Consider the following 12,041-nt stretch of genomic DNA (forward strand, 5'->3'; position numbering starts at 1 on the left):
AAAGTAAGTAAACCAAAATGTCACATGTTCACATTCCTACGTGGGTAAGTTTGTGGTTTGCTCACATACAATGTAATCCAGAATTTTCAAATAACATCAGAACTATGTCATGGCTTTGATGTTGATTAATTGAATCCAATTAATGAGTAAATGCTGGGCATGTGTATTAATTTACCTCAGTTTACCCCTTTGGGGACCTCTTCACAGATTAGGTTTGCATAGTGATATCAATAGTGTCTACATCTCTATGATTTATGTGTGTGTCATAAAGTTCAATTACTAACTAATAACATGCGAGAAAAGAACAGTAAACTTCATTATATCAGGTTTTACTTATAATTCTATCCTCAAAGTTAACTGAATTAATAATTAATTTTCATCAGTGAATGGAATTATATACATACTTAGTTTTTCATTAATAGATATATGATAGTACCAAGTCTTACATTTACCATCAGACTTGGTCACCAGTTCCGTGGACTTTATGTCTGTTTGAGAGATCAAATATTTATTTAAACATGAAAGAACTCAAGAAGAAATGTTATCAAAATCATAAAGCATGAATTGATTAAATGCTTTTTCCTATAGTTCATATTAATATCATTTAGAATTTATATATAGACCATTATTGTTTAAAATCATTAACACATCACTGGTTGTATTCAGTTAACTTAAAATTAATTTTAGTACATTTAAAAAATGTAACAGATCAGATTTCAGCAGCCTTTTACCCATTTATAGTTGTTGCAGAAGAGATTAAAATCAAAAAAGAATAACTTCAAAGAACCAATGTGAGAGTAAAGTATGTCTTTAAGCTTGTTGTCTAACTGTATCTCTATTCAGATTTTAAAAAATAATTGGTGCAATCTATTGTCCTTTTCTTGCATACATTTAAATTATTTTTCTCATACTATATAAAATTTTTATTGTGCATAATTTATATTAAGATATAAAGTATGAATAAATATAAGATGAGCAGATAGAACCTTATTTGCTTGACTTTTCTCATACTGTTTCTACCATATGGAAAAGTAATACCTTATTAAACCAATTTTTTAACAGTTTTGCATTCAATGAAATATAAACAGTCATAAGTAAGCTGTGGAATAAATTATGAATGATTCCCCGAAAATCCTATGAAAATCAAGCCTCTTTTCTTTGTTTTTCTCATAGTATTACAATTCCTGAGAAGTTGGAATACTTCATTAACAAATATGCAGAACATGCCCATGACAAGTGGTCAATGGATAAGGTAAAAGTCAGAACATCACATTCTAAATCATTAATGAATGTGCCTAATGACTGATTCTGGCTCGCATATTTCTGACCATGCCAATTTTCTACTTTCAAGTGAGAGCATTAGATTAGGAAAGAACATTTAGTTATGATTTGCTAACATAATATTTAGCTCTGCCACTGATGTACATAGGATACACCTATGAATAAGAATATATGTGTTCATAAAAAGCACAGTGTTATAGAGAATAAAAAGACGAAGGAGTAGTTGGATGTAGAGTATATCTCTCTCCACGGATACATCAGGAATACACCTTCAAACACAGAAGTGTGTGCAGAACACCAGCTGAGAGCAGACAGGAGTACCTGACCAGAGGAAAAGAATATATAGAACCGTGTAAAACTCAAGATCAAGCCCTGAGCCTTTGGAGTGGGAGCACTGACTCCAAGACCCTAGACTACCAGAGAAGTAGCCCTAGGGAGTATCAAATAGTGAGTACTCACACAAAGGAAACCACTTGAATACAAGACCTGGCATCACCCAACCACCAGGAGCACCTTGTGCAGGACCCCTCATCTAAACAACAAACAAAAAAACCCCACAAATCCAATCATCAGCAGACAGGATTACCCCCTCACTCAGATTACCCCCTTGTCAATCAGAGGAAAAACAAACAAAAAATCAGCACAAATCTTACCCTAAGTGGCTTACACAAACCACTGGACCAACCTTAGCAGGGCAGAAGTGAAAAGGAAGAAAGACTTCAAACTTGAAGCCTGGGAAAAGGAGACCTCAAACACAATAAGTTAAAAAAAAAATAATGAAAAGGCAGAGAATTACTACACAAATGAAGGCACAAACTAGAAACACAGAAGTCCAAATAAATGAAGAGGAAATAGGCAAACTACCTAAAAAAGAACTCAGAATAATGATAGTAAAGATGATCAAAAACCTTGAAAACAAAATGGAGAAAATGTAGGAATCAGTTAACAAAGACCTGGAAGAATTAAAAAATAAACATACAGAGACAAAAAGCACAGTTGCTGAAATTAAAAATACTCTGGAAGGAATCAGTAGCAGAATATCTGAAGCAGAAGAACAAATCAGTGAGCTGGAAGATAAAATGATGGAAATAACTGCTGAAAAGCAGAATAAAGTAAAAAGAATGAAAAGAACTGAGGGCAGTTTCAGAGACTTCTGAGACCATATCAAATGCACCAACATTTGAATTATAGGGGTCCCAGAAGAAGAAGAGAAAAAGCAAGGGTATAAGAAAATTTTTGAAGAGATTATAGTTGAAAATTTCCCTAACATGAAAAAGGAAGTAGTCAAATCAAGTCCAAGAGGCACAAAGAGTCTCATACAGGATAAACACAAGGAGAAACGTGCCAAGAGACATACAATCTAATCAAACTAACAAAGACTAAATGCAAAGAAAGAATATTAAAAGCAGCAAGGGAGAAGCAACAAGTAACATACAAGGGAAACCCCACACTCTTATCAGCTGATCTTTCAGCAGAAACTCTGCAGGCCAGAAGGGAATGGCAGGATGTATTTAAAGTATTGAAAGGGAAAAATCTACAGCCAAGATCAGTGTACCTGGCAAGGATCTCATTCAAAATTGATGGAGAAATAAAAAGCTTTTCAGACAAACAAAAGTTAAGAGAATTCAGTACCACCAAACCAGCTTTCCAACAAATGTTAAAGGGACTTATATAGTCAAGAAACACAAGAGAATAAAAAGATCTACAAAATCAACCCCAAACAATTAAGAAAATGGCAATAGGAACATGTATATCAATAATTACTTTAAATGTAAATGGACTAAATGCTCCAACCAAAAGACACATTCTGGCTGAATGGATACATAATCAAGACCTATATAAATATATGCTGTCTACAAGAAACCCACTTCAGACCTAAACAAACATATAGACCAAAAGATAGAGGATGGGAAAACATATTAACTGCAAATGGGAAGCAAAAGAAAGCTTGAGTATCAATCCTCATATCAAATAAAATAGACCTTAAAATAAAGAAGATTACAAGAAATAATGAAGGACACTACATAATGATCAAAGGATCAATCCAAGAGGAAGACATAATAATTGTAAATATCTATGAATCCAGCATAGGATCACCTCACTACATAAAGCGAATACTAACAGACATAAAAGGATAAACTGACAGTAACAAAATGATCAGTTCAGTTCAGTTCAGTCGCTCAGTCGTGTCCGACTCTTTGCGACCCCATGAATCACAGCACGCCAGGCCTCCTTGTCCATCACCAACTCCCGGAGTTCACTCAAACTCATGCCCATTGAGTCGGTGATGCCATCCAGCCATCTCATTCTCTGTCGTCCCCATCTCCTCCCGCCCCCAATCCCTCCCAGCATCAGAGTCTTTTCCAGTGAGTCAACTCGTTGCATGAGGTGGCCAAAGTATTGTAGTTTCAGCTTTAGCATCAGTCCTTCCAATGAACACCCAGGATTGATCTCCTTTAGAATGGACTGGTTGGATCTCCTTGCAGTCCAAGGGACTCTCAAGAGTCTTCTCCAGCACCACAGTTCAAAAGCATCAATTCTTCAGCGATCAACTATCTTCACAGTCCAACTCTCACATCTATACATGACCACGGGAAAATCCATAGCCTTGACTAGACGGACCTTTGCTGGCAAAGTTATGTCTCTGCTTTTTAATATGCTATCTAGGTTGGTCATAACTTTCCTTCCAAGGAGCAAGTGTCTTTTAATTTCATGGCTGCAATCAGCATCCACAGTGATTTTGGAGGCCCAAAAAATAAAGTCTGACAGTGTCTCCACTGTTTTTCCATCTATTTCCCATGAAGTGATGGGACCAGATGCCATGATCTTTGTTTTCTGAATGTTGAGCTTCAAGCCAACCTTTTCACTCTCCTCTTTCACTTTCATCAAGAGGCTTTTGAGTTGCTCTTCACTTTCTGCCATAAGGGTAGTGTCATCTGCATATCTGAGGTTATTGATATTTCTCCCAACAATCTTGATTCCAGCTTGTGCTTCTTCCAGCCCAGCGTTCCTCATGATGTACTCTGCATAGAAGTTAAAGAAGCAGGGTGACAATATACAGCCTTGACGTACTCCTTTTCCTATTTGGAACCAGTCTGTTGTTCCATGTACAGTTCTGACTGTTGCTTCCTGACCTGCATACAGGTTTCTCAAGAGGCGGGTCAGTTGGTCTGGGATTCCCATCTCTTTCAGAATGTTCCACAGTTTATTATGATCCACACAGTCAAAGGCTTTGGCATAGTCAATGAAGCAGAAATAGATGTTTTTCTGGAACTCTCTTGCTTTCTCCATGATCCAGTGGATGTTGGTAATTTGATCTCTGGTGCCTCTGCCTTTTCTAAAACCTGCTTGAACATCTGGGAGTTCACGGTTCACATATTGCTGAAGCCTGGCTTGGAGAATTTTGAGCATGACTTTACTAGCGTGTGAGATGAGTGCAATTATGCAGTAGTTTGAGCATTCTTTGGCATTGCCTTTCTTTGGGATTGGAATGAAGACTGACCTTTTCCAGTCCTGTGGCCACTGCTGAGTTTTCCAAATTTGCTGGCATATTGAGTGCAGCACTTTGACAGCATCATCTTTCAAGACTTGAAATAGCTCAACTGGAATTCCATCACCTCCACTAGCTTTGTTTGTAGTGATGCTTTCTAAGGCCCGCTTGACTTCACATTCCAAGATGTCTGGCTCAGGTCACTGATCACGTTATCGTGACTATCATGGTTGTGAAGATCTTTTTTGTACAGTTCTTCTGTGTATTCTTGCCACCTCTTCTTAATATCTTCTGCTTCTGTTAGGTCCATACCATTTCTGTCCTTTATTGAGCCCATCTTTGCATGAAATGTTCCCTTGGAATCTCTAATTTTTTACCACAATGATAGTAGGAGACATTAACACCCCACTCACACCAATGGACAGAGCATCAAAACAGAAAATTCATAAGGAAACACAAGTCTTAAATGATACATTAGATGAGATGGATCTCAGTGATATCTTCAGGACATTCCATCCAAATGCAGAAGAATATACCTTCTTTTAAAGTGCACATAGAACATTTTCCAGGATTAACCACATCTTGGGTCACAAATCAAACCTCAGTAAATTTAAGAAAATTGAAGTTGTATCATGCATCTTCTCCAATCACAGCACTGTGAGACTAGATATCAATTACAAGAAAAAAAAATTGTAAGAAACATAAAAAGCATGTTTCTAAATAACTAACAGGTTACTGAAGAAATCGAAAGGGAAACAAATGACAATGAAAACACAACTCAAAACCTATGGGATTCTGCAAAAGCAGTTCTAAGAGTGAGGTTTCTAGCAATACAATCCTACGTCAAGAAACAAGCATCAAATAGGCAACCTAACTACACCTAAAACAACTGGAAAAAGAACAAAAAAGCCCCCAAAATTAGTAGAAGGAAAGAAATCATAAAGATCAGGGCAGAAATAAATGAAAAAGAAATGAAAGTATACTAAAGATTAATAAAACTAAAAGCTGGTTCTTTGAGAAGAACCAAAGAAGAAGCCTTATCCAGACTCGTCAAGAAAAGAAGAGAGAAGAAATCAAATCAACAAAATTAGAAATGAAAAAGGAGAGGTTATAACAGACAATGCAGAAATACAAAGGATTTTAAGATACTAATATGAACAACTATATGTCAATAAAATGGATAACCTGGAGGAAACTGATAGATTCTTAGGAATGGTCAGACTTCCAGGACTGAACCAGGAAGAAATAGAAATTATGAAAAACCCAATTATAAGCACTAAAATGGAAGCTGTGATCAAAAATCTCCCCAAAAACAAAAGCCATCTCGTCCAGATGGCTTCACAGGAGAATTCTATCAAACATGTAGAGAATAGCTAATGCTTATTCTTCTAAAACTCTTTCAAAAAATTACAGGGGAAGGAACACTTCCAAACTCATTCTACAAGGTCACCATTGCTCTGATAACTAAAACCAGACAAAGACAACACACAAAAGGAAACTACAGGCCAGTATCACTGATGAACATAGATGCAAAAATCCTCAACAAAATTTTGCACAGAATTCAGCAACACATCAAAAAGCTCATACACCATGATCAAGTTGGGTTTATTCCAGGATACAAAGATTCTTCAATATATGCAAATCAGTCAGTGTGATATACCATATTAACAAATTGAAAGATAAAAACCATATGATACTCTCAACAGATGCAGAAAAAAGCCTTTGAAAAATTCAGCACTCATTTATAATGAAAACTTCACAAAATGGGCATAGAAGGAACCTACCTCAACATAGTAAAGGCCATGTATGATAAGCCTACAACAAACATTATTCTCAGTGGTGAAAAACAAAGCTTTCCCCCTAAGATCAGGAACAAGAAAAGGGTGTCCACTTTCACCACTATTATGCAACACAGGTCTGGAAGTCCTAGCTACAGCAATCAGAGAAGAAAAATGAAAGGAATCTAGATCAGAAAAGAAGAAGTAAAGCTCTCACTGTTTGCAGATGACATGGTACTGTATATAGAAAACTCTAAAGATAGTATCAAAAAATTACTAGAGCTAATCAGTGAATTTAGCAAAGTTGCAAAATGAATACACAGAAATGATTTGCATTTCGATATACTAACAATGAAAAATCAGAAGGAAAAATTAAGGAGTTAATCCTGTTTACCATTGCAACAAAAAGAATTAAACATCTAGAAATAAACTTATGTAAGGAGACAAAAGAACTGTACACAGACGATTATAAGACACTAATGAAAGATATCAAAGATGACATAAACAGATGAAGAGATATTCCATGTTCCTGGGTAGGAAGAATAATTACTGTGAAAATGACTATACTATCAAATGCACTGTACAGATCCAATGCAATCGCTGTCAAATTACCAATGGCAGTTTTCACAGAACTAGAACAAAAAATTTCACAGTTCATATGGAAACACAAAAGACCACAATGGCCAAAGCAGTCTTGAGAAAGAAGAATGGAGCTGGAAGAATCAACCTTCCTGATTTCCGATTATACTACAAAGCTACAGTCATCAAGACAATATGGTACTGGCACAAAACCAGAAATATAGACCAATTGAACAAGATAGAAAGCCGAGAAATAAACCCATGCACCTATGGGTACCTTATTTTTGGCAAAGGAGGCAAGAATATACAATGGGTCAAAGACAGCCTCTTCAATAAATGGTGCTGGGAAAACTGGGCAGCTACATGTGAAATAATGAAATTGGAACACTTCCTAACATCATACACAAAAATAAACTCAGTAAGACAAATTCAGTAAGACATGGTGACTCTGTCTCCAGAAAGCGTTTAAGAAAATTTTACCTTTTATGTGTAATTTTACTTTACAAAAAGATCTTGAAAATTTTTAATCAGAATTTAGTAATTGTTTACATCTTCTAGTCTTCAGTTGTATCTCTTATCACTAATTAGATCTTCAGTTCCCTTACAGGGCAAGATGGCATGTTTTATTTGCATTGTCAATAAAAGAGGAGTGACTCGAATGAGATAACTGAGTAGTCCCAATGTGTGACATAAGTCCTACATACTTTTATAAGATTTTTCTAGAGGAAATATCGTGCACAGTTGTCACATTTCAGTTGAGTCTAGTAAAACTTGAGAGAAGATGGTTAAAATAGGTTTGTCAGAGAAATTAAAATGATGCAGGAATCTAAAATGAGGATATACTGGTTTGCTGAAGGGAAAATCAAACAGCAAAGGTTCCAAAAGATGCTTGTGTTATGTGACAATTCAGTATTACCCAGTTTCAATCCTTCCCTTGGCCAACCAGTCCCTTCCTCCCTCTAAGAAACCCCATTTTTGTTTTGTTAAGCACATGACTTTTTCTTTGTTCAGTAATTTAACCATGTTAGTAGGTAAGTCAGTAAGAGTAAAGTTTCTGCCCTATTTAAAGACTCTGTTAGGTACTAAGCTGTTGGGGGTGGTGATTGAGAGGAAGTTTCAGCCTAGTTACTCAGATTCCATAGACATACAGGGAAACAGTGAAGTGTGCCAAATTATATGGGCAGAAGCATGTGGGACAAATGTGTTGAGAGGTCATTGAATAGGAGTAGCAAAACAAATAGCACTATTTAGGGATGCTTCCAAATTAAACAGCTACGTCAGATTAAAATGAGTGTCTCACATACATGTATCACAGGTTGAGGTCCTTAGTTAACCATGATGAGCTAAAATGAATATCACATTGGCTGTGCAGTCTGTAGCTTCCTCCTGCTGCTGCTGCTGCTGCTAAGTCACTTCAGTCGTGTCCGACTCTGTGAGCCCACCAGGCTCCCCCGTCCCTGGGATTCTCCAGGCAAGAACACTGGAGTGGGTTGCCATTTCCTTCTTCAATGTGTGAAAGTGAAAAGTGAAAGTGAAGTCGTTCAGTCGTGTCCGACCCTTAGCGACCCCACGGACTGCAGCCTACCAGGCTCCTCCATTCGTGGATTTTCTAGGCAATAGTACTGGAGTGGCTTGCCATTGCCTTCTCCGAGCTTCCTCCTAGGGGAGGGCAATTGACGTAATCACAGATCTGTCTAAGGAAGGCTGGATGCTATTCATCTCTGCATAAAAAAAAATGTATTCCAGGAAATTCCCTGATGGTCCAGTTGTTAGGACTCACCACTTTCCCTGTGGAGGCTGCAGGGGAACAAACAAACAAAATTGGTCTGAGAAACAAATAAAAATTGTTCCAGGTGATTACTCAAAATAATATTGACTAGGATGAAAATCTTTATATTGACTTATACTGGATAAATGTTCAAACCTTAATGCTTATCTTGGTTGATTTTAGATTTATCAAGTACATAACTTAAACACATGCACACCTACACTGTAAAATTAATGCATGTAAAACAATTTTGGTTTTTTTTTAGTTGGCAAATGGATGGATTTATGGAGAAATATATTCAGACTCATCTAAAGTTCAACCATTAATGAAGCCATATAAACTGCTATCTGAAAAGGTGACTTTTTAAAAGTTTACATAGTTTTAATTTGGGGGTGGAAGTTTTTGCTATGTAAATTTCTTATTAAAATGTCTTATTTATAAATACTATTTTTACCCTTTCTCAGAGTTCTCCTTTTTACATTTTTTTGTCTTCTTTTTCTTCATAATCCCATTTTCTGTCAGTATTTAACTGTTTATTCTCCTTTCTATGTTGTATTTTTCTGTTTTTTAAAAAAATTTTATTCCTTTCTTATATTTTAAGAACTTTAGAAAATATTCTTATCAATCTAAGAGTGTTTTGTTAAGTTATAATGAAGTAATCTATTTTAATATTATTTATGTTTTCATGTATTTTACTTCTTTTGGGAGAAAAGCAGTATCTTGACAAATGAACTGTAAAGGATATTCTGGTTCTCTGCTTATATAGACTAAGTTACTTCTCTGTTTATTCAGATTGTAGAGAAGCCGTCAAGCACATGCCATATAATCTGGAACTTTTTCTTAACGGTGTTCCTGCTTTCTAGGGAAACTAAAGAAAATTAACCTCATGCTATAATAAGCCAGGATCCCTCTTAGCAGCATTAGTCAAACTAGCTTTCAGCTCACACTCTGCTCTTCAGAAATTTTACTTTCCTCTTTTATTTTTAAATAGTGCTAATCAAAAATGTTTAGGTGAAGGTAGAGTATTTCAGAACAAAGCATTAAATATTTTTAACTTTTATTTAGGTTCATAATACACCATCTTTTTCTCTTCTTTTTTTCTTTCTAGGAAAAAGAAATTTATCGCTGGCCAATCAAAGAATCTTTAAAAACCATGCTGGCTTGGGGATGGAGAATTGAAAGGACACGAGAGGGAGACAGCATGGCCCTTTATAACCGTACTCGTCGTATTTCTCAGACAAGTCAGGTAAATATCACAGTGATGTTTGTGTCATTTTAAAATAATTGAGTGTTTCATTTAATTATTTTGTTTTCCACAACAACTAATTTGAAAATTCTGAAGACTGATACAAGGTTTAGAAAGTCTGCTTTTTCTTTAAGTAAGCTTAGGCCTTGGAGATTATCCATCAGGTTGTACTTCTGACTGTATATAAAGGAGTACCTGATGATAGAGTCTTGAAGGTATATTAATAAATATGTTCCTTACCTACAATTAGGTTGTTTATAGAGGTTTGTCTCCTTGCCAATAATAACTGCAGGTTGGTTCTCAGGGGCTAGTGGAGTGGTCAGACAGTAGTGATCTGGATCTAAAACTTCCATGGATGTACTTGCAAAGGGAAGATATACACCTGGACAGGCAGAGCAGGAATGAAAGGGCACACAGTTAGTAGGCCAAGTCAAGGAAGTCAGTCAACCGAGGAGAGCATGGCTGTGGGGCTTCTGTGCTTAAGAGGGCACAGTAAGGACAGCCTTGACCTTGAGAACCTTTGTTGTTGTTCAGTTGCTAGGTTGTGTCCGACTCTTTGCAATCCCATGGACTGCAGCACACCAGGCTTCCTTGTCCTTCACTATATCCCAGAGTTTGCTCAAAGTCATGTCCATTGAGTCAGTGATATCATTCAACCATCTTATCCGGTGTCTCCCGCTTCTCCTCCTGCCCTTAATCTTTCCCAACATCAGGGTCTTTTCCAGTGAGTCAGCTCTTTGCATCAGGTGGCCAGAGTATTGGAGCTTCAGCTTCAGCATCAGTCCTTCCAGTGGATATTCTGGGTTGATTTTCTTGCTGTCCAGGGGACTCTCAAGAGTCTCCTCTAGCACCACAATTTGAGAGCATCAGTTCTTCGGCACTCAACCTTCTTTATGGTCCAACTCTCACATCCATACATGACTACTGGAAAAAACCATAGCTTTGATTATATGGACCTTTGTTGGCAAAGTACCAAACACTTTGCCTTCTTGCATTTCTTTTTCTTTGGAATGGTTTTATTCACTGCCTCCTGTACAGTGCTCTGAACCTCCATCCATAGTTCTTCTGGCGCTATGTCTATCAGATTGAATCCTTTGAATTTATTTGTCACTTCTACTGTATAATCATAAGGGATTTGATTTAGATGATACCTGAATGGCCTGAGCGATTTTCCCTACTTTCTTCAATTTAAGTCTGAATTTTTAAATAAAGATCTCATGCTGTGAGCCACAGTCAGCTCCAGGTCTTGTTTTTGTTGACTATATAAGAGCTTTGCCATCCTCTGCAAAGAATTTAATCAATCTTATTTTAGTATTGACCATCTGGTGATGTCCATGTGTAGAGTTGTCTCTTTGTTGTTGGAAGAGAACCTAGCCTTGACCAGATACCAGCTGGCTCTTTGATTTCTCCTAGGAGCTAAACCTGACATTGTCCCTTTCAAACTGCTTGGGTCACTATATTTGGTTTAGCCAAAATATTGTGTTTTTTGTTGCCATTTATATTGATAACATTTTTGAAAAAAGAAAATAAAGACACTCAATGCATGTGTTTCTCATTCTTCACATTTGAAATATACTGTTAAATAGATTTAAGTTCTGATTTGGGCCTGCTCTGCTTAGTCATTCAGTTATGTTTGACTCTTTGTGGCTCTGTGGAATGTAGCCCAACAGACTCCTCCGCCCATTCAATTTTCCAGGCAAGAATACTGGAGTGGGGTGCCATTTCCAGCTCTAGGTGATCTTCCTGACCCAGGGATCGAACCTAGGTGTCTTGTGTCTCCTGCATTGGCAGGCAGATTCTTCACAACTGGCACCATCTGGTCACCCAGGTGCATATTTTGCATCAAATTCTCTTAAGTATCATGAACACAGAAGTTTGTAAAAGCATACTTTTCTTGTT

General features: G+C 36.8%; 1 protein-coding gene across 1 annotated transcript in view; it reads left to right on the forward strand.

Moving 5' to 3' along the window:
* The window catches only part of RYR2 (ryanodine receptor 2), a 537,004-nt gene that overhangs the window by 308,561 nt on the left and 216,402 nt on the right, over positions 1–12,041 (forward strand). Inside the window, exons 52-54 of the mRNA XM_088842508.1 lie at positions 1,174–1,252; positions 9,162–9,251; positions 10,005–10,142. Of these exons, the coding sequence (XP_088698634.1) occupies positions 1,174–1,252; positions 9,162–9,251; positions 10,005–10,142 (307 nt within the window). The remainder of the gene's footprint in view (positions 1–1,173; positions 1,253–9,161; positions 9,252–10,004; positions 10,143–12,041) is intronic.

This window comes from Moschus berezovskii, chromosome 12, assembly GCF_049115385.1.
Source record: "Moschus berezovskii isolate FMDL1 chromosome 12, NW_MosBer_1.0, whole genome shotgun sequence".
Taxonomy (NCBI): Eukaryota; Metazoa; Chordata; class Mammalia; order Artiodactyla; family Moschidae; genus Moschus; species Moschus berezovskii.